General features: G+C 44.4%; 1 protein-coding gene across 2 annotated transcripts in view; it reads right to left on the bottom strand.

Moving 5' to 3' along the window:
* Nucleotides 1–21,089, bottom strand: part of LOC117405152 (cyclin-dependent kinase 8) — a 54,925-nt gene extending 33,836 nt beyond the window's left edge. For both annotated transcript variants that reach the window (XM_059030682.1, XM_059030683.1), the window contains exon 1: nt 20,539–21,089. In XM_059030682.1, coding sequence (XP_058886665.1) covers nt 20,539–20,666 — 128 coding nt within the window. In that variant the 5' untranslated portion in view covers nt 20,667–21,089. The remainder of the gene's footprint in view (nt 1–20,538) is intronic.
* Between the last annotated feature and the right edge of the window lie 3,161 nt (nt 21,090–24,250).

The following is a 24,250-nucleotide window of genomic DNA, read 5'->3' as shown; positions in this document are numbered from 1 at the left end:
AACAACACATTGTCAGGAGTGACAGGACCATGCAGAAGAGAAGCACAGTACAACCCCTGAACCCAGGGCAGGAGAGTCGTCACTAACCTGGTGAGAAAGAAGCATCCAAATGAAAAGTGGAATATAGATCTGTAATGAACACACACAAAACAGAACAGAGCTGGAAGCACAACGCTGTCACAATGCCATGGGGTTTGCTGTAGTAGCTCAGCAACCCAAGCACAAGAGCGATCACAATCTACGATGGAGTATGCGACAGTCCAGGCTCGTCAGCAACCCAAGAATAAGAGCGAGTCACAATCTACGATGGAGTACGCGACAGTCCAGACTCATCAGCAACCCAAGAATAAGAGCGAGTCACAATCTACGATGGAGTACGCGACAGTCCAGACTCATCAGCAACCCAAGCATAAGAGCGATCACAATCTACGATGGAGTACGCGACAGTCCAGGCTCGTCAGCAACCCAAGAATAAGAGCGAGTCACAATCTACGATGGAGTACGCGACAGTCCAGACTCATCAGCAACCCAAGAATAAGAGCGAGTCACAATCTACGATGAAGTACGCGACAGTCCAGACTCATCAGCAACCCATGAATAAGAGCGATCACAATCTACGATGGAGTACGCGACAATCCAGACTCATCAGCAACCCAAGCATAAGAGCGAGTCACAATCTACGATGGAGTACGCGACAGTCCAGACTCATCTGGGAACCCATGAATAAGAGCGAGTCACAATCTATGATGGAGTACGCGACAGTCCAGACTCATCAGCAACCCATGAATAAGAGCGATCACAATCTACGATGGAGTACGCGACAGTCCAGACTCATCAGGCAACAGGGGCATTACAGCTGGATGACCGGTCCAGATAAATACAATATAATAGTACTGCACTCAACATGCAGAATACTGTTTGTGCATTAAGCAACAGTTCAATGTTACAGTACTGGGAATAGACAGATACACCACCCCACACCCCTGGATTGGGAGAAACTGCTGTGCAATAGGAGTCTTATTTCCATCCCTGAAATGTAAGCAAAAAGAACAAAATAGCTCCAGAAAGCTTCAAAGAGGGAGGGTGGGTGAAGCTTGTGTGCTAGTAGCTAAACCTACAAACTGGTAAACTAGCATGTCTGGTTTCTGGTGAAGCACAGTGCTCAGAAGATGAAAGGAGGCAATTCGCCCAGGAATTGTGGCATCACATGCAACTGATCATGACTGTGGAACCCCGGCTCCAGCATTAAGATGTTCTCGTATCAAACCTCTTCCTGCTCCTCAGGTCAGCACCTCCTCCTCTGAGCGCCTCTCCTCCTCACACAGAGCTCCACTGGGCTGCAGTAATCCTCCACGCTGTATCAAACCTCTTCCTGCTCCTCAGGTCAGCACCTCCTCCTCTGAGCGCCTCTCCTCCTCACACAGAGCTCCACTGGGCTGCAGTAATCCTCCACGCTGTATCAAACCTCTTCCTGCTCCTCAGGTCAGCACCTCCTCCTCTGAGCGCCTCTCCTCCTCACACAGAGCTCCACTGGGCTGCAGTAATCCTCCACGCTGTATCAAACCTCTTCCTGCTCCTCAGGTCAGCACCTCCTCCTCCGAGCGCCTCTCCTCCTCACCCAGAGCTCCACTGGGCTGCAGTAATCCTCCACGCTGTATCAAACCTCTTCCTGCTCCTCAAGTCAGCACCTCCTCCTCCGAGCGCCTCTCCTCCTCACACAGAGCTCCACTGGGCTGCAGTAATCCTCCACGCTGTATCAAACCTCTTCCTGCTCCTCAGGTCAGCACCTCCTCCTCTGAGCGCCTCTCCTCCTCACACAGAGCTCCACTGGGCTGCAGTAATCCTCCACGCTGTATCAAACCTCTTCCTGCTCCTCAGGTCAGCACCTCCTCCTCCGAGCGCCTCTCCTCCTCAAACAGAGCTCCACTGGGCTGCAGTAATCCTCCACGCTGTATCAAACCTCTTCCTGCTCCTCAGGTCAGCACCTCCTCCTCCGAGCGCCTCTCCTCCTCACCCAGAGCTCCACTGGGCTGCAGTAATCCTCCACGCTGTATCAAACCTCTTCCTGCTCCTCAAGTCAGCACCTCCTCCTCCGAGCGCCTCTCCTCCTCACACAGAGCTCCACTGGGCTGCAGTAATCCTCCACGCTGTATCAAACCTCTTCCTGCTCCTCAGGTCAGCACCTCCTCCTCCGAGCGCCTCTCCTCCTCAAACAGAGCTCCACTGGGCTGCAGTAATCCTCCACGCTGTATCAAACCTCTTCCTGCTCCTCAGGTCAGCACCTCCTCCTCCGAGCGCCTCTCCTCCTCACACAGAGCTCCACTGGGCTGCAGTAATCCTCCACGCTGTATCAAACCTCTTCCTGCTCCTCAGGTCAGCACCTCCTCCTCCGAGCGCCTCTCCTCCTCACCCAGAGCTCCACTGGGCTGCAGTAATCCTCCACGCTGTATCAAACCTCTTCCTGCTCCTCAGGTCAGCACCTCCTCCTCCGAGCGCCTCTCCTCCTCACACAGAGCTCTACTGGGCTGCAGTAATCCTCCACGCTGTATCAAACCTCTTCCTGCTCCTCAAGTCAGCACCTCCTCCTCCGAGCGCCTCTCCTCCTCACACAGAGCTCCACTGGGCTGCAGTAATCCTCCACGCTGTATCAAACCTCTTCCTGCTCCTCAGGTCAGCACCTCCTCCTCCGAGCGCCTCTCCTCCTCAAACAGAGCTCCACTGGGCTGCAGTAATCCTCCACGCTGTATCAAACCTCTTCCTGCTCCTCAGGTCAGCACCTCCTCCTCCGAGCGCCTCTCCTCCTCACACAGAGCTCCACTGGGCTGCAGTAATCCTCCACGCTGTATCAAACCTCTTCCTGCTCCTCAGGTCAGCACCTCCTCCTCCGAGCGCCTCTCCTCCTCAAACAGAGCTCCACTGGGCTGCAGTAATCCTCCACGCTGTATCAAACCTCTTCCTGCTCCTCAGGTCAGCACCTCCTCCTCCGAGCGCCTCTCCTCCTCACACAGAGCTCCACTGGGCTGCAGTAATCCTCCACGCTGTATCAAACCTCTTCCTGCTCCTCAGGTCAGCACCTCCTCCTCCGAGCGCCTCTCCTCCTCACACAGAGCTCCACTGGGCTGCAGTAATCCTCCACGCTGTATCAAAGCCTCCACCAGTGGGAAGATCCCAAATCAAAGCTCAGTGGATAATCGTATAAAAATGTCAACCCTCCCGCCAGCCTCCAGCAGGTCTTCCTTTAATGTCGAAGCTGCAGGAATTGTCACCATCTGCGAGTGTCTTAGTCACCAGTTGCATTGCTCCGTTTTCAGCACCATTTCAGACTCACTGGGTCTAAAACTGCATCAGAAACACCATCACCATTCTGATCACTGGTAATAGAGCCCCCACACTGAAGTACATGGGTATCTCGGTTTGAATACCCTTTCAAACACACCATGGTGAATCATTTTCAATTAGTGAATCAATTAAGTGGTAATGGACTGTATGGGGACTACCTTTCCCTAAGATAGAGGCATTTAAAACAACTGGATTGCACATATTGCAGTGTTGCTACAGGCCCACTACAGGAATGCAGTTCTTCATAGCCTCCATGTGCATACTCATTTTATAATCCCCATGATACTGTATGTGTGCGATGGTCCTGGTGGGCTATTTTGTGTGATGTGCAGCAAGATAAAATCATCATTAATGATGGACTACTTTGTTAAAATGCAAAAATGAAAAGGAGAGAGCATGATGTCTTCAGTACAGCGATTTCAATACACAATGACCCACACAGAACATAGAAGCAGGGTTAGAAACTCACGCTCGCCCGCGGCGAATTAAAACCGATGAGGACCAGTTGATGCCCGAGTCTCAGGAGTGCCTAAAAAAGTGCACAGATACACTCTCACATTCACAGGCTTGTGTTTGAAAACAGCAGAAAAAACCAATTTCCTAACGGGGTGTAGCAGTGGTGAACAAACATTCATAACGCTTACAACACAGTCACTCACAACTGAAACCTCCCTTCATCTCTTGTCATACCGAATTTTGCACCATGCGAATGTGTCAGCATTTCATTGAAATTTTGTCTGTGTGATTACTTACTCGCCGTGGTTTAACTGTGGGCTTTCACTATAAACAAAATGTACTTTTTTTTTTTTAGACATCAAAAACAGTATCAAAACATCAATTCTCACATTGTGTTTCATTTTTCAATAATGTATTTCTTTTTTGAAAAAGCCCAACTGCTTGAACACAACACACTTATTTGGCAGGTCGATCTTTAATCAGTGTAATCAGTATTTAAAACTATCTAGGATTTAAGGGATGCTTAACTCTGTCTTATATTCGTATTACAAGATTGAGTGTAAAATTTCAGAACAATTTCATATGGTCCGTTTCAAAGAAATGGGTAATGTGAGGAAATGGCTATTCACTTGAGCGATTTTGTGTTTTGCCGTTTTGATGTCTAAAGTATATTTAGTTTATAATACAGAGCGTTTACATTTAAACCACGCCGATGAATACAATGAATAGCACATTGCATCTTTGAAGTATGTTTCAAAAGGTATTGGTCCTTAGGACTAGTACCACAATTGTGTTAGTTTCTAACCCTTCACAAGACAAGTCGAAGGCAGGAGATCATTGTGACGCTTTCTTTTCTAGGTGCACCACAGGAATACTGCACACTGGGGTTATATGCGATGTACAGCATGTGTGTTTGAGTGGACATGCTGTTCCCATGTACAGCAAGTGGTGCCAAGATTAACATTCTAGAGCCCTTACTGAACCATTCAAAATTGGGGGTCTAATTTACCAAATTTGCACTTGTTCTGAGAATGAAAAGCACAACGCACCACAAGTGCAAAGAAAAGCTACCGAGTACTGCAATTAGACACATGGTCCCCATTACCCTGCTTTTCATTGTGGGGAGTCAGTGCCCTTTAAAAGGCATATAAATCGCCTAACGAGCAGCCCAAGCCAATAATGCATGCAGTCGCATTGTGGAGACAGGAGTGACCGTCCATCACTACAGAGCACATCCTGCTGCTCAGAGTTTAACCCTACAGTGCTGCAGTGCCCAACACATCCTGCTTCAGTACTCTGTGTCCCAGTCCCACAGCTACCCTAGTACAGGGGTGTCCAATGTTACCCCTTCCACTCCTGGTCTTTGTTCCAACCCTGTTCTACATTGTTTAATTGACCCAATTAAACCTCCATCCAGACCATGATCTAGTTAACTGTATCATTGTACCTGTTAAACCTGAAGTGGAATGGCCCTCCAGGACCGTGATTGGACGACCCCTGACCTAGTATGTCAGCCAATTGAAGTTTGATATCTCCACTCCGAAAAAAAAAAAAAAAAAAAAACCTTGAGTGAGTGTTCCTCAAGGCTGTGCCAGTGATGGCAGCTGACCATGTGGAACGCTGCAGTGCTAATGTAATGGAAGGGGAAGTCACGCTGTTCAACCTACTGCTCTGTGCTCTCAGTCTCAGCCACTGTGCCATTTGAGAATCAATTTATCTATCATTTTGGAATAAGTAGTTAATGTTATGGGAGAGAACAAAAAAGGACCATGCCCTAGACAGTTTGTGAAATACAGAGATGGAAATAAGTCTCCTATTGCATAGCAAGTTTCACCCACTCCAGGTTTTACTACGAGCTTGATTAAGTAACAAGCCAAGGTGTGTTATTAAACTCATAGTAAAACCAGGACTGGATCACACTGCTATGCAATGGGAGTCTTATTTCCATCACTGAATATAGTACAAACGTTTGAGGACCATGGGCTTAAGTGGATTTCACCTACAATACCGAAGGCAAATCAGAGTGTTCATGCAGAAAAAATGAAAAAAATAAGTTTACATGAGGGAAAACAAAATATACTGTATACGGAAGGCTATGTACTTCTGTATAAAAAACAGGTCTAAAAAACATCAGGATCCGATAAGCACAGCCATGTGAAAAGCAAGATCAAAAGGGAACCGTCACAATCAAATTCAACACACTCTACAAAGCTGATGAGTCATCACGACTGCATTCAATTTATTATTCTTTCAACACAGAAAACTGAGGCTCAAGCTTACGCTGTTACCTGAGCCCCTTGCTGATCTGTCCCACTTTGTTCTTTTGCTTACATTTCAGGGATGGAAATAAGACTCCTATTACATAACAGTTTCACCCAGTCGAGACTTTACCATGAGCTTGATTAGCCCCAGTGTATAGGTAACAAGCTCAGGTGTGTGTTATTAAACTCAGCAAAACCAGGAGTGGATCAAACGGTTATGCAATGGGAGTCTTACTTCCATCCCATGCCATGTCCGCCTGCATAAAGAAGTTCCTGTTTGTAAAACTGCACGCAGTGAAGATAGTCAATAACCTGCACAGAATCGGACACAGAAACAGAGGCCTTGCTCACGCACAGAAACTACAACTAGGACAAAAATGGAATGGAGAGCAAAGGGTTTGTCTTTGTGAAAAAAAACAGACATGCAAAAAACAGAACCAACACAATGAGTAAGACTAAGGGAAGAGGTGTAGAAAGACAGGCCAGACTTTGCAGCTGAGAGAACCGGAATATTGAGCTTAAATCTGTTCTTAATTCCAACACACACACACACACACACACGCACGCTTGCACGCACGTTAACACTAGGGTTAGGGCCATAGAAGAATCGCATTTAGGGCAACTCATTTTTCTCACTCGCCATGAAAGCATTCACTGTATCCGTGGCCATAACAAAAAGAGCACACAGGATAGGCTGCAAGCGGTGTGGTACAGTGGTCTGGAGAAGAAGCAACGGCTGAAAGAATGCAGTACAGTTTTACATGGGCCCGTCTCTCTGCAGCAGGTAAGGCGCGCGGCCCGTGATGCTGCACCTGTGCCACATTGAGAGTAAATGTCAATGTGGTTGCTACAGAACAGCACTGAAACACGAGTGGGGAGGTTAACCTTGTTGTTTGCAGCCTTCCCCACATCCTGTTTTCTTCAATGACCTCCAGTTTGTGTTATCAGCAATGTTTCAAAATGGATTTAAAACACACGCATCAGCACCTGTGCACCACACACACACAGCACCTGTGCACCACTCACACACACACACACACACTCACACCAGCACCTGTGCACCACTCACACACACACACACACACACACACACACACACAAGCACCTGTGCACCACTCACATACACACACACCAGCACCTGTGCACCACTCACATACACCAGCACCTGTGCACCACTCACATACACACATACACCAGCACCTGTGCACCACTCACACTGAAGCATTAGGGCCATGCCACGTACAGTACTAGAGATGGAACACATGGAAATGCGCGTTTCCATTTGACACTAGTCTCTTTGAAAGTAACCCTAATCACTTCCATCAGCAGCAGATCAGTATCTGCTGCATGTGGTTTGAACTGGGACTTGGACGGTATCAATTTAAAACACAGACAAGCACAGGCTTCCCTCCCTCGGATGAGTTTCATGTTATTATGTATTTGTTAGTATAGCTGGTAAAAGCAAAGTTTCCAAATACTAATTATGAGTCCTCTTTTCAGCTTTTATTATTGATGTTTTTTTGTAAAAGAGGTTTTCAGAAATCACTGGTCTAGACAGTAACAAAAAAAAAAATATTATATATATATATATATATATATATATATATATATATATATATATATATATATATATATAAATCACAAAAGTATGCAGCTGTATCTTGTTTTGTTTTCCCCTTTATTGAGCTACAACCCTCACGTCTGGTTCCTTCCAGACTCCAGATAACACTTGAGCACAGAGGGCAGCGGAATTTCTAGTCTCCCCTCCGAATCTAAGAAGCTATGGATGGGTACAGTACAGGAGTTCCAGCTCCACCCATGCCTACTAACACAGAGCCCACACAGTCCTGGTGTGAAGAAGCAATCTGTGTCAATTTCACAAGACATACTGCTCTCATTATCCACTGACTAGTGATTGATTACAGTCACAGTGCTCCAAGCTAAAGTGTGCATCACAGAGACCTGCTTATCCACTGCCTTTTAACACAAGGCACATCACTGTCACCAGCACGATGCTCTGCAGTGCCAGCTGCAGGACTTCTGATAGGAAGCTGGACAGAGGTGGTTTACAAACACCACATTTCAGGCACGGCATAGTACAGTGCTTGATCTATCTCAAGTTTTAATAGGAAATTCAATTAGCCAAAGGTTAAAGTACAGGGTGCCTACTTCTCACAACACAGCTTGGTATTGAGTTACCAGATGTTCTTATTCCACCCCTGCATTTCCAGAGATGGCAATAAGACTCCAATTCCTGGATTTACAACAAGTTTAATAAGCGTGTTAATCAAGCCGTGGCTAATCCAACTGCTATGCAATAGGAGTCTTATTTCCATCCTTGATTTCATTGCACTTGGATGTTTGTCGCGCAAATCCAGAAGAAACCTGGTTATTTTATTTTATTTAATACATTAACAGACAACCAACATATCCAATTCTAACACAATAAACACTTAAGGTAGAGAGGTGAGTATCCCTAAGTCTGCAATGCAGTGTTCTTTGAGGGTGTGGGTCGATTCTCTAGGAACTCTAACAGTGGTCTGCTTCCACTCCCCAGCCGCTTACTGTGCATTGTACCGTATGCATTTCTATTCTCTTTTCAAAACTACTTCCTGTACAAGCATACAAACCACCAGCAGATGAGTTGCGAGAAAATGTGGGAATCAAAGGGTTAAAAAAAACTACATAAATGAATAGAAATAAAAAAATATTACAGTTTATGTCATTATTTTACATATGGAAAATGCCTTTGGTTTTTTGGTTTTTTTTCCATTGTTTATTTCAGAGTACCGCATTGCACCATACTACAGTAGTACCCTAAGGATCACAACTAAACTTAAAAACAGCCTTTTCTCCAGTCGTCAGTACTTAGAAGAATACAGTATCTCTGTAAAAGCAGCCGTCTCTTTGAAGATTTATCATCACTATTCTGAGAACAGCTAGCAAAATAAATAGCTGGCAGCGGTTTCCATGTATGAACTGAAAGAAGTTTGGTCTGTGAAGAGGCCCTCTGTGACGAACTCCACTTGTCTTTTCTGCGTGCGATACTCACCCCTGAACCCGGGCCTCTCAATCTGCCTGATCCAGATGCATTTTCAGTTTCAAGTATCAGGAACTACAGAGGCTCCAGTTTGTTTTAAAAGTGGCACCTGCTGAACGGCAAACAAACGCTCACGCGGTGATCGTGAGCAAGAACTCTCCATTCCTTTCAGCGCGTCAAACACCCCATTGCTCGTGGTTAGAACAGGCTACTGAAAACATAATGACATCCCAATCATGTCCTCGAATTACCAGCCGAGTGTGCTGAAGCAAGGACTATAATCGCAGCAATCATTTCACACACGAGCCCAGCTACCCTGCGCCCTGCATCTGCAATTCAAAACGATCCCCCTGCAGATCAACGCTACTGTACAGATACACCGCTTTGAAAGCTCTTGCTCTTTCAGGAGCACAAAAATCACAACCATGCTACACTCCTGGCATTCCTCTGCAGCGAGCAGTGTAACTGGGGAAGCATGGTAGCAAGTACATGTACGGTTTTCAAAGCCAGTGCTATAGTACTTTGCATTTTGTCGATGCGATGATTAGTTATCTGACAGCTCTGCAAAGCGGTCCCTTTGCCTTTGGGGGTTGCTGTAATGGCCTATCCAGAGTTAGGGAGGGGAAATCGCCTGATGTTTGCTAAACAAGCCCGCAGAAGTGAAATGTGTTCCCTTATTTCTCAACCTGATGCACCGGCACAGCTCGGTAATGGCTGCACGAGCAGTGTACTTCCACAGCTACTGCAAAACTACTCTGCAACACTAATGTAGCAGGCATCCAATCTTCTACCATATAAAGCTGTCTTTAATAAGTCCATGCTGAGCATGGTTCAATGCTAGGGTTTCAACCAGGGAAGAAGTGATGGATGTCACATTCCGGATTTCAGAAGAGCACGAGATTCATACATCATCTCAAGCATGCCTCTGTAAACGGACATCACTGAGGTTAGACCCCTAGCACTGGGGGGGCCTTGCGTGTGCGCGAGCATCATGTGCAGGACGAGTGGATTTGCTGGCTGAAGATCCCTCGGATTTACTTCTCATGGAGCTGGGGGGAGTATGGGTGGTTTTATTTGCAATGCACTGTAGGATATTATGTTAGCAAAATGTAAACGGTCATTTGTCTGATGCAAGGTCCCTTTCCTGCTGGACTTGCATTAACCAATAACCAGATTTCCTCGACTCAAAAGAATATTTCACAGAGCCTTCTTTCAAAACCCCTCAATTTAAAAGGTTTCAGCTGGTACTATGCCAGGTTGAATTACCTACTTTATTTCAGAATACAGTACTGTACATGCAGGGCACCCACAATGTACAGCATGTGGGCACACTGACACCAGCCCCAAGTCATGAGTTACTGCAAAAACTAAAGTAAGAGGCAACTCCCTGAAGATGTATTGCACAAAGGGGAAAAAATACACAGATCTGACAATATTATATCAAGAACAAATCCAAGTTTACAAAATCTTAAAACAAAAAAAAAATGATACTGCATTTAAACCAGGTACTGTCCCTGCAATACATGCCATAAATACTAAATAGAAGACTAACAGTAAAGACTCCATGGTTTATCTAGTGAGCATTTCACTGCTAGGGATTCCTGGACTCAATCACACTGGCCATGATTTGGGGAATGGAATTATGGCCTTAGGATTTCCACAGCAGTTTGTATACGGTATGGCACACATAGTATATGGCACACCAACTGTCCAGAAAGGGAGAGCATTCACAATGTGCATGCAAAGCATGGCCATTGAGGACACTTAACAGAACATTAAACAGCACCGGATTATTGTTCCTTACTTTCTTGAATATGAAATATCAACGGATTTCACGCAGCGTATAAAACACCTGTGTTTGACATTCACATTCACACATCCATTTCATCATGTCAAAGAGGACGTGTTCCAGTCTCCTCCTGGAGACACTAAACATTCACAAGGCCTGTTTTAATGGAAAGGCTTTTACTGTAGAGTGCTTGACATTTTTTCACGATGCCAGCAAAGCCTGCAGACTGAAGACCTTTCATATTCCCTGATCTGGCTCAGTCTCCTCAATCAGGAAAGTCCACAGCGTTGGCTGCGGACACCGAATCACCTCCGTTATATACAGTATTTCACCAGGTATGAGCACAGGCTTCCGGATCACAGACTGTTTATATAGGGCTTCTTCCATGTAAATAGAACAGCCTGTTTTGATTGATCTGAACATCTGTACACACCTTCATAATGGTGAGGGAATGAAACATGCACAGTTCCATATTGTTTTAACACAAGCAACCCCAAACCCTCTGTGTATTAATAGATCTAGGAGCCTAATCATTTTGTAATAATGAATAATTGTGTTCTGGATTAAATAAAAAAAATAATAATAATGGCGCCATCATAACCTTAATCTCCACAGGGATGGAAATAAGACTCCTATTGCATAGCAGTTTGATCCATTCCAGGTTTTACTACAAGCTTTATTAGCCACAGCGTGTATATCTAACAAGCTTAGGTGTGTCTTCTTAAACTCCTAGTAAAAGCAGGGACGGATCAAACTGCTATGCACCAGTTCACTACATTCATTACTGGAAATAAAATGCACAAATACTGTGTTGTACAGCAACACAAAACAATGAAAAGTGTAACACTACAATAGAGTACAACAGCAGACCTCATACTGGCTACTCTTGAGAAACCCGATGCCACGGAGCAACTCTAATCACTGCATCACCCCATACCTGCTGCTATAGGGAATATTTCACATGCCACCTAATTATTAACCTTGGCTGCATAGAAACAACTTGCATTTTTATATGGAAGCTAATAAATACTTTACTGCTGGAAAACAAGTAATAGGCAGCTATCAAGGCTTAATTTACTGTCAAGAGTGGAGCCCCCTGAACCATCATAAAATCCAAGAATATTTACTTCCAGTCAATTAGGCTAGGCATGGTTTACACGCAGATAGGAATCTCGTTACACCAGAACCCTGAAAGCATGGCATGATCAGAGCCCATTGTGCAGTAATCAATGCCGTCAGACTGACATTAGGAATAGATTAGCTTGGCCAAATTCACGAAAAAGGAACAGTGTGGAGAAAGATCTGCTTAAAACAAAAACAAACAAAAACTTGTTTAAGGATTTGGTCGGGACCTGAATATTTTTCTTCTAGCTGTAGTTTCTTGGTAGCCGACAGGAACACTCACGTCAGCATCAGCATCAGCATCAGCTGCAGCCGGAAACCCCCTTCTTCGCTATTTGTTACACAGCTAAATCACATTTCTTATCTGATTTGAAATTTAATAGAAATACCAAGCCTAGCCTATAACTTTTGAGAATTCTAAATGTAGAATGACTTGGTTCTGGGAGGTCTGCAGTCTGTGCCCTGAAGATTTTGCACATTCTGCTACCCTGGTAAGAAGATCCAAAAGAACAGTCATAGGCATCAGCAAGAGATGGACCAGTGAAAAGCCTTTGGGACGGCCTGCCGAGGGAGGACTAGTGAAGATTCAAACGGAATCGCAACGGTTATTAGAATTAGTTGCTACATACTCGTTCATTTCATACCAAGGGGTCCTTCTTTTTGATTCAAAGAGGGACAACAAAAAACAAAAAGATCTAGGTTACAAAATTAAGAAACAACGAACTACCAATGTATCATAGAGTCGTTTGCACGGGAAGTGGTTTTGAAACGCTGGGCCCTACTCACAATAACGAAGCACTGTTTTTATTAATGTCCGTTTTGAAGATTTAAAATGAAGCCTGCAGATCATGAAACCTTTGTATCTGTTTTAGAGAGAGCTTATTAGTTTGTGCACATTAGACACCTAGACACCCCCCCCACCCATCTACAGTGGTACAGCCGGAGGAGGCATTTACATTGTACAGGACCGTTTAAAACTGTTGGACAAATGAATCCGCTTAATAATTGTGAGATGTTAAAATCAAATCTTTTGAAATCCATTGGCTCTAACGGGTGTCTGAGTTCCTCAATACAGAAGTGCAGTTTCACACAGAAATTAAAAAACGCCCAAGGGTTACCCATGAGCTCTACAGCACCCTTTAGCCTGGGTGAAAAACTCCCAGCACACACAAACACACACAGTGGAGCTCACTGCAGAAGCAGTCCTGCTAGTTTAACGGTTTGCTCCTCTACAGAAGTTTGCATTGTTCCCTTGAGGAAAAGATGTTTCCACGACTAAATGAGCTTCCGCAGCACATGTGGATTAACAGAGCTGTAACACAACACGTTGTGCACTCCATACTGCAAAACACCAGACAGCAAGACCTGCCCCACGGGGGATCCTTCAGGAACATCGGGGGGGGGAACAAATATTCACCACGTCGAGCTCGTTTATCCCAGGATCTCAAAAAAACAGAACTTATCTTGAGAGCTCTACAAAACGACTTGTACCGTCAAAATCCTGAGAGAAATGACCTTAGGAAATCAGAAGTAATGACTTCTGTGTTCTTGAGATCCTGAAATGATCGCCACATAAAGACATACATATACATTTTTTGATGGCCTCCGGAATACCCCCACACCTGAACCGCATTCATTTTACAGAGTGGCTGACTGGTGTTTCAATGCGGCGATTATACTCTAATCCCCTTTGTTTCTCTGTGCGATTACATGTCTGTCCTGAATTTTCATTTTGAAGTGCACCTTTAAAAGGCACTGACTGACTCACACGTCAAGAGAAAGCAAAGCTCTCAGATTAGTCACCCGACAGCTACCTCAACTGAACCCTTTAAGAGAGCTCAGAGAAGCAGCAGGGGCATCAGATACACGTATTGATTGTACAAACATACGCAGATCACAGTGACTGGACAAAAACACCTGCCGTACCCAGCACAGGAGTGCAGTCCCTCGCTGGAGTCATTGAGCTGCTCATACACACTGCATGGATTTTTGACCAATGATCAGAGCTGGGCATTGTTCGCAGGTAGCAGAGCACATATGGACAGGTAAGAGCTTCTGGGGCGTGCACTACTGTACACACAAGGGCCTGTATTTTCCACTATGGGCAACTTGCAGGCATATTGCCCACTCCATTGCAAACAAATGAAGCGGCCAATTTGCACACAGTGGAAAATCAATCAAAACCTTTATTTATCCAGAGGAGTCAATCGAGAACAAATTCTCATTTACAATGACGACCTGACGAGAGGCTCACACCACCACAGCAAACACAAAACACAATAAATAAAAGGGAGTACATTTAAAAAAATAAATAACCCCCCCCCCCCCCCCCCCCCACAATCATAAAGCATAAAACAAAACTCAGCAGCAATTTAGCAGCACAGATGTCAGTCAGCAATGAGTCGACCCTACGGCTAAAAGCAACCTCAGATATGAAAAAACCAGAGCCAAGGTCAACTACCAAGGTAATGCCTGATAACAAGGATTTTTGTGTTGTTAGAAAACACAAAAATCTCTATTTACTATTTCAGTGTTTTGCTTTCATGCCCATTCCATGGTCAAGTAACATGTGGCAGTGCCCTGCAATGGAGCTTCCTGATTGGTGGATGAAAGTTCTTAGGTTTGTAATATTAGAACTGCATAGCACTGGGGATTCCGCGGGGAGCGCCAGAGCCAATGAGACGCTGCAGTGGACCCTACCGGCCGGGCACCTAGTGAGCTCAGGCAGACACCTGCAAGGCTGGCCTTTGTCCTCCAGAGGCTGGTAGCTCCCTGGCATCCACTCTCAAGTTCCTGGGTGTAGAAGAGGAAGCTGGCTCGGTTGTGGGATCGGAGGACACCCACTGAACCTTCAGTTCTCCTGAGCAGCTGTGTGGGGAATTGCTACAGTGAGGGGAAAAAAAATGATTGGACATTCTAAATTGGGGAGAGACATTGTGGGTAAAACGATTGGGCACACTATATTTAGTTGCAAGTCATCATTGGCCACAATGTTCAAGAGATCTGCCTGATTGGGAGCTCTGTTGGCAGGTACACAGTTCAGTGCTCCCTTGTCTGCACACTGTGGTCCTCAACCCTGCTGGCACACTGAAACTAATGAAGGAAGGAAGACGACCAAAATAACATGCGTCGAAAGCAAGCAAAGTCTGTTTATTTTCTTTTGTTGGTCTTTGCAGAACATAAATATTTAAATTATTATTACTTCATTGAATTCAGCCCAAAATAGATGAACCACACTAAAGAAGGGAGGGAGTAGATTTTTGCTACAGTCACAGAGCACCTAATAAACATGGCAGTGTTTTTTGGTATTTTTAAACAGCCGTAAATCGCCGCTAGGCCGTGACATTTCATGGATGTGACCTGCGCAGTTTTGCAAGGGCCTGCTTCTACCTCTCTCATAAACACGAGGAGTCAGCTGTCATTTATACATTTCCTAGAGGCACCGAGTGCGAGTCAAACTGCTCTTCTGTTGACACTGCCTGTCACTGTTCCAGCACAACTTCAGGACAGCTTGGAGTTTATCCTCCAATTACAGACAGCCTTGTATGGGTATGAAGAACTAAACAGTATGCAAGTGTATGTTCATCAGCATTGCCTTTTCATTTCAACGTTTACTATACATTTCTAATACCGTTTGCTTTTATAAAGCACTCTTCATGCAGAGCATCCCAGGGTGCCTTACAATAATAATGATGATGACTATTAAAGTTATTGGCCAATCAATCCAGCGCAAGAATAAGCCGATTCAAACAGATATGCTTTTAAAACTTGATTTAAAAGATTTGACTGTGCCAGCGTTCCTGATCTGACTCGGGACAGAATTCCAAAGGCAGGGAGCAGAGCAGCTAAAAGACCCCTCGCTCCTCCTGATTTTAGACTTCTAGGAACAGTGCAGCCTTCGCTGATCTCCAGGTGCAACATTATTATAAGAATCCAGACCCAGGCATGTGGATCACCTGGAGATGGGACTGTAGTTGCCAGCTTTTCTGCCAACACAGCAGGCAGTATCTGCAGGACCCCTTTCATTTCCATGGTACATGCCAGCAGCAAGAAAACAAATCAGCAGGGTCGTGGCTGAGCTCAGTACAGTATCTATTTATTCATACTGCCCCTGATGGAACAGGGATGTTACTGAGCCAAGGAATCTCATCCTAGCTTCACAAAGACGCTTTCTCTTCATAAATTCCATTAAAAAGTACTTTAAAATAACAAGTCGTCCCACAAGTGCAGTCAGTGGCCAGAACTTCAAAATGAAAGGCCAAGGTAAGAGTGAGAGACAGACAGAGAGAGAGACAGACAGACAGACAGAGACAGAGACAAACAAAAACAGACATGATCACTGCACAGCGGTCCACATGCAGAACCAGCCTTGAATCATTCATTCCAGTGACACGGAACATAAACAACTGTATTAGTTATTTTATTAAACTAAATTAAAAACACAGACAATACCTTGACTCTTCAAAAAGCCATGGAACATGACTTATTAAAAAGAGGTCATTTCTTTAACACAGTCAAGTGCACTTAATTTAATTAAAGGTTACATATTAACTGGAACTGAAAATCACCATGCAGCACCCCAAGGTGGCTTTAGAAAAGGCTTCCCAACAGCACTTTAAACAACGTTTGCAAACACTGCCACAGAAGATTCAAACAGAACAACCTTAAAGCCTCTGCTGTCAAGAAGCATCGAGGAGCACAAGGTTTGCTTTCCAGGCAGCTTTGGCCCTACAGCTCCCTGCTCACATGCCTCCCACAGTACAGTATCTCTGGTTCTGACACTACTGCAGGTCGCTGCCTCCTGGTGGAAAGAGGCTCCAAGCTGCTATTCAGCTCGTCTGTTTGAGACGGTGCAGCAGCACTCTGCAAGAAGCAGCCTGTGTGATCTCACCCTGCGAGCACCTCGCCTCTCTTCCTCCCTGCTTTAAGAAAGGCACAGACTAGCATCACGAAGCGCTTTCTGTGTGGCAAACGCAATGGTTACAGATCACAGCCCCAAAATGAGATCCAGATGTTAGGGTTTACAAGAGAGAGGGTCCGTAAATCACTGAAACACTCAGATGACGAGGGTCCAGATCTACTTCTATATTAGGAAAACAGCGCAGAGACAATGTCCTCTTTTACAAGGAATTAAAAACACAGACGGGCAAAGCAAGCATTTCGGTACTGGCGAAGGACAGCCCGCGCCCTTCACCCGGGGCAGAAGGACGGCCCGCGCTCTTTACCTGTAGTACATTCTTTCACACATGAAACATGCTTAGAGCCACTGTCCTAACCCTAACCTCAACTAAGATCAGGATTTGAGTTTGGCCTTATTTAAATCTTAAGCTTAGTATTCAAATTCTCTTAGCTGGCCTGTCACTGAAAATCCTGGCCCATTATTCTGCACCTGCATTTCCATAAAATATAGGGTTGTGCAGCAGTGAGGCACATGAACTCCATGTCCAGAAGTGATGCTTTAAAGTTCTGCACACTGTATATCTGCAGTCCATTGTGATGCAACTTCCTCCTGTAAAGAACACCTTCAGCAATACTCATTGTACTGTAGAATAATCTGGGGGTATTTGGAAGCGGTCTGCCTGTATTTCAAATACATCTACATATATCTTATCCAAGACTACTTATCCAAGTCTGTTGAACCATGATGCTTGGCCATTCATTAACATGGATTATTGAGCGCATCAGAATATGTCTGGAATTCTGTCTGAAACTATTTTCACAATTCTGTTAATATTCCCATATGTTTACTGACCCATTAGAATAATGTAATGCACATATAAAATATGTTTTAAATATATAATGTATATAAAGTATTTTCTAATGTAGTATGTACTATCGGACAGTTTTACTAGTAAGCACTTTTGCACATGTTTGGAACTCACCCCGGCAAAACACAAAACACTCGTTACAAGAGAACAAGGGGAGAAAACACGTTCTTCTTTAGTGGGGTTTGATTTCTGAGGAGGGCACAAGCAGCAGACCTCTGGAATCAGCTGAACATTAAAATAGGTATTTTATGTAATCAGGGATGGAAATACAGTAAGAATCCACCCATTCCAGTTTTTAATTCATGCTTGATTAGATACAGTGTACAGGTAGTAACAAGCTCAGGTGTGTCTTGTTAAAATCATAGTAAAACCAGGAATGGCTTAAACTGCTATGCAATGGGAGTCTTATTTCCATCCCTGCACAGGGCTGATGTCGTCACCATGGACGTACGTAAGGTACTGCTAAAATGCTTAACAAAAAATAGGAGTGATATTCCCATCCTCGAAGGGAACTAGCTCAACACAAGCCGATTAAGCAAAGGACTCCAAAGAGGGGGAGAGAGCATGGGAGGTTAGTGAACGCTATTCTGGCTTAGAAACTCACACTAGTCCTGGGTCTGGAACCAGGAACAATGACGGCCAAAAATAGATCCTTCATTCGCTGCATCTGCATGAAGGACTCCTAACAGTAAAGCCACCTAATCAGGTGAGGCTTGCTCATGCCGAGAGAAATTCAATTAGTTCAGAGCTGATTAAGCAGGGGCTGGCTGCCAGGTCATTTCAAGACAGATCAAGGGGTGTTCTGAAACCCAGGACTGGGCGCAGTGTAAGAGAGAGTTTCTAACCCTGCAATATCTACAGTAGCTGGAATGCAATCCCCTTGTTTCCAGTACAGATTTGCAAAACAGGACCCAAGCAGGACAGCGTGTGCCACTGGATGAGAGCGTTGTACTCTTTAATTCCCGGCTCAAGAAGACGTTTCCATGCATCTTTAAAGGAAAGCAATGCAGGGCAATGGAAATGCTGTACTAGAGAACCCGACCCAGCACATGTGCGACACAAAGTAATATCACTTCACTTTCCCCGCTTTCAAAGTTCAAATGACATGAATCAACATCAGGATGAATGTGACATGGTGTTACCTGCATGGTTAGCTTTCAGACAGGGATGAAAACCTCTCTATAAGCGTTGGTTAAATAGCGTTTGTCTCCCCCCTCTAAGATGACTGCAGTAATGACAGGACATCAATTTTTGCCCTCGCTTTTTTATTTATTTTTTTGCCAAAGACTTACTGCTCCCTTGCCATGAAGGGAAGACATAAGCCATTCCTGGATTTACATTATTTCATGCTCAGGCAAGTATGATAATGCACTTAAATTCAAATGCTTCAGCTTAAAATATGTATAATTACAAAAACACTGAATCCTAAGCAGTTAGGCATAGGTAGGAAGTCTTTACATCTACTCCAAACAGTGCGGAACAGAGACTTGACGAGCCAGGGATGGAAACAAGACTCCTACTGCATAGCACTTTCACCCAGTCCAGATTTTAACAGCGTATAGGTAATGCAACAAGCTCCGGTGTAAAACCAGTAATGGATCAAACTGCTATGCAATGGGAGTCTTATTTCCATCCCTGCAAAATGCTTATTTAATAACTGCAATGAAAGTGTCCCCCGAGTTTAAGGCAAATCAAAGACATTATTGTTTTCTGTGAATGAACACCGTCACTGATTACAGTTCGCATGTCTATGATGGACTACCTGCTGTAAGCAGATCTGCAACCACTACCCTAACCTTGACTCTTTATAATCAGTAGTTTCTGTAGCTGTCACGGTCACTACACCTGTTATGCATTGTTTATTGCTCTGTGTGTGTGTGTGTGTGTGTGTGTGTGTGTGTGTGTGTGTTGATGTCTGGCTTGCTCTTTCTCTACTTCACAATCCAGTCAGTTACTGCTGGAAAGCTAGTCCTGGGATGGAAAGACGACACGTTGCATTGCAGCTTCGCCCTTTCCAGGTTTTGATTTAATACAAGCTTGATCAGCCACAGCGTATACAGTTCACAAGCTCGGGTGTGCTTCATTAAACTCATAGTAACGCCTGGAACAGATCAAACCGCTCTGCAATGGGAGTCTTAATGACTCCTATTAATAAAGGGAAGCAGTACTAAAAAGAAATAAAAGAATGACACAACACAAACTACCAAGACACTAAAGCGGCAGTGCAGTAGCCCAGTAACTTCTTACAAAGCTATGAACGAGCCTGCGTTTTGGTATTCCTGCAAGCTGTGCTGTACTAGCCTCTCCCTGTGCTCTACATACCGCAGCCACTGCTCTGTTACAATACAACACATTTAAACTTCCTCTTCATTTCCAGCAAGTCCCTGGGTTGTTTCCAGTAAACCCCATGAGTTTTGTTACAGGGAAGAGATGACAGAATGAGGAACACAGCCATGCACCACAGTACACAGCAAAGTGCCGACGCACATCAGTAAGCTACCAATGCCTGGCGTTGTGTAAGCGAGCGTTACCAAAGATTTTTACATTGTGACAACTTGAGGGTATTTTGTTGTTACTGCTGCCGGATTGTCACATTTGCATTGCGAGATGCACCTTGCAAATGCAAGCCTTCTTTGTATTAAATCTGAACCGTCAACCCGCGCAGCTCAAATAATAAACAGTAACAATAAAAAAGGGGGGCAAGATCACCGAATGTTACCAGACTCGCCGCTCCTCCTCCGGGCCTGAACGTGAAAAACTCACCCGTCTTTCCTCTTGGCTTTGTAGACATGACCATACGTGCCTCTTCCAACTTTGCAACCCTCGTATTCAAACAGGTCCTCCACTCTCTCCCTCTCACTCGTCAGCCTTACTTTGAAATCATAGTCCATTTTCTCCAATTCTTTGACCTGCCTCACCCCTTGAAAAGCAGCAGACACGACCGGGAGCCAGAACACAATAGAACCGAATACAAATTAAATCGAGTTGTAAACTCCGCTAGCAACGGTGCGACTAAACAACAAGCCGAGCCGGAGCAGAGACAGCAGCATTTACAGTACGTGTCGGATTCGGGTCCTGATCCTGATCCTGATCCTGCCGTCCGGTTTTATTCGGTTGCTGCTTGCGATCCGTGGCATATAGTGCTTGCTGCTTCCCTCGATTTCTCTTCTCTCTGTGTCTGTCTGTCTGTCTGTCTGCGTGTCGATCGGTATCACTGCTTCTGATGCTATGCCCCTGCGACTTCACTGGCTGTCTCACTGCCGGTATCACACGAGAGTTGTGCATCCACAAACGGCAATGTCGTAAAGCGTCGCCCATCAGGGATTTAATTTAAACGCACACGCACACTGAACAAAGTGGTCAGGGTTGCAACACGTGTATGTTAACCCCGCACATCCTGGGTCATAGGCATCGTATACGTTTTAGGCATTTCTGTTTAAAAACTCGCCTTTTACTTATTTAGTTTTGAAAATTGCATGAGACTTGATAAGAATTGAACGGCTTCAGAATTACACGTACAGCATTACACAATACAACGCTGAGAGAGAGAGAGAGAGAGAGAGAGAGAGAGAGAGAGAGAGAGAGAGATGCACACACACATACAGTATATGCACGTACATATTGTAGAAAAACCAGAAGATCGGGGAGAATCTGTCACAGATGGGTTAATTACAGTGATTTAGTAAACAACAATATTGCCAAATATAATCGCCATTTAGATTAATTAATTAGGAGAGCTATTGTTGTTTAGCTCGAGGCTACTATATACATTATTATTATTATTATTATTATTATTATTATTATTATTATTATGATTATTGGGTGAATTCCACACACAAACAAAACCGATTACAGTATGTGTCAGTTATTGCACTAACTGCTTTAAAACCCATTCACCTGGAGGAAGGCTTGACAAGGGTACAGATCCCTGTCTATTCAGTACTATAGAGAGAATCGAATGGAATTTCGTGTATTTTCTATTTACGAAATGATAGCTGTTACTAGGTTACATAGCGTTTGCATGTCTTACTTCCTGGTGGTGTTAACATTGCTCCCTGGGTGGTTTCACCTGGAGAGTGAAAAGGTTTCCACCTGTCCTTCTTTTAATGTCATAAACCAGCCAGCTGCTTCCTGTGCAGGCCCTGAAGACATTGCTGAGGGGAAAAGCACTTAGAAAGTGCAACAGATAAAATAGAGGGTGTCATTTAACCCATTATGATGCCTGATATATACTGTATCTCAAACAATACATCAGTGCTGCACACACCCTCACCTGATAATCAAGAGAGGGTCACTGGTGTTGATCAGGCTAATTTACCATTCAAAGCAAAACGAGGGACCACTTGTGATGACTGCTGCTTTTCTTAGACTTGTGGAGAACAGCAATGCACACGCTTCCCAGCAGCTGTTTCTTCACTTGTATCACCTGGAGTGGTAAATTAACCCAGTCAACAGCAATGTCCCTCACCCGGGAGCGCTCGATGTGAACAATGGGTTTGTGCAGCTCTGTATAGCATGCATGCTTCTTGCTAAACCGCACCTCGTGAATGGAAGTGCATGGCAGCTAAGACCGAGGGAGTTACTCGTGGAACTGCTTTCAAATTGCAATTCTTGTTGGGACTCTTCATGACAAGTGGGGGGTAGAATATTGTATTAAAGGATATTAAATGCGTCTAAAATGCCACGTTGCAATTGAAAAAAGAAGTGGCAGTCAGTCACATTTGCACATTTGCACACTGGGAGCTGCATGATTACAGTATGAAAGGCAGTCTGTAATACAAGCTGTGCAGTGCAACAATATGAGCTAATTCAGTTATGTTTAAAGAGCAGGGCTTGCTAGACAGAGCTGGAGGGGTGGTGCAATCCAGAACGGGGAACAGCAATGGTACAAACCCTATGGGTTACACTGAGGTGTGCAATGGTACAAACCCTATGGGTTACACTGAGGTGTGCAATGGTACAAACCCTATGGGTTACACTGAGGTGTGCAATGGTACAAACCCTATGGGTTACACTGAGGTGTGCAATGGTACAAACCCTATGGGTTACACTGAGGTGTGCAATGGTACAAACCCTATGGGTTACACTGAGGCGTGCAATGGTACAAACCCTATGGGTTACATTGAGGTGTGCAATTCGAATGGGAGGTGCTTCTATAAAAACGATGTCACACTGGAAATCGCACCAGGTATTGGTAAGCAGGAGCTCTCAGAAATGCATATTTAAGTGATCTGCTGCGCAGTTCATCATTCTGGATATACGATCACCTGTACAAAACGAACATGCTTGTTCTTCTTTCAATTCCATTAAAATCATATCTTTTTTGGCTAAGGGGTGCTAATGCAATTTCCGTTCCTGTTTCAGCCTAACACAGATGCCGCACGTGTCTCGCATTGTCACTTAGAGGCTCTTTGGCATTTCTCTATTGTAGCTCTTGTGTAGGTGACAGACACCAGGTGTTCACAGATTGAGAGGGAAGGCCACAGAGAATCCAATTCAATCACACAGGTGATGCTCACTGAGCTTGCTTTAAATGTTACAATGTGTTGTTGCTGTTGTTGTTGTGAGGAGGAATTGGTAGAAAGCAGAACAAAGATCAGTTGAGAGAAGTGCCCCAGTTCAATGCGATCACTACATGCAACAAACCCCTTTGTTCTTGGTGTCTGCCATCCAAACAGCATGCATTGTTCGGATGTGCTGCTGCCCCCTGCTGGACAGTCATGGGTATTGTTTCACATCAGGGATCTCGAAACAAAGGACAGTAGCACTGTAAATAAATGAGAACATATTATATAATTATCGTGTGCGTATGATTCCAAACTCATGTCGCAAGCAGAAAGAAGAAACCCACATGTCCTCAAGGTCTGTTTCTTGAAACATTATTAATGGAGATTTCATTTAAAAAGCTGCCTTGATAATGTTGCTTAGAACACTGAGTTTGATGTCAGTAAAAACTGAGTTTTAGCAGTAGAAAAATACACTTGCTCCAAGTAAAACTATAAAAGATAGATAGTTGTATGTAATCAGTCCAATGCAACCCACACATTATATGAAATTATAAAAGGTACGGTTTGGGTGATGTTTTAAATCAATGTAATGGTGTATGGTACCCACAAATATTGAGCTGTTCTTTATAGGTACCACAAAGTTAGTTTTCATTCACGTGCCATAAACTTTACTGCTGTAATACAGTGACCTCTGCTGGAAGTATTAGGTAGTGTACCGCGGCCAACTTCGTGACCCGCAACACAAAGCTTTGCGGCAGGGTTCTGCACGCGTTTCACTGGCTCTGCTCTTCGGTGTACTGCGTCACTAAGGCTCCCTCTCTAAGACCTTCAGATAGTCATAATGTGGTGCATTTTCAGTTTTATGTTATCTATTTTTGTACCATTATGCAAGGCATCACAGTGTTATTAGCTCAGATTTTCCCCTGAGTATAGTTTCAATAGTAATGCTAACTGATTCCCCCAGTGGA

The sequence above is a fragment of the Acipenser ruthenus genome, chromosome 9 (assembly GCF_902713425.1).
Source record: "Acipenser ruthenus chromosome 9, fAciRut3.2 maternal haplotype, whole genome shotgun sequence".
In the NCBI taxonomy this organism is placed as follows: domain Eukaryota; kingdom Metazoa; phylum Chordata; class Actinopteri; order Acipenseriformes; family Acipenseridae; genus Acipenser; species Acipenser ruthenus.
This window is presented reverse-complemented; position numbering and strand designations above follow the sequence as displayed.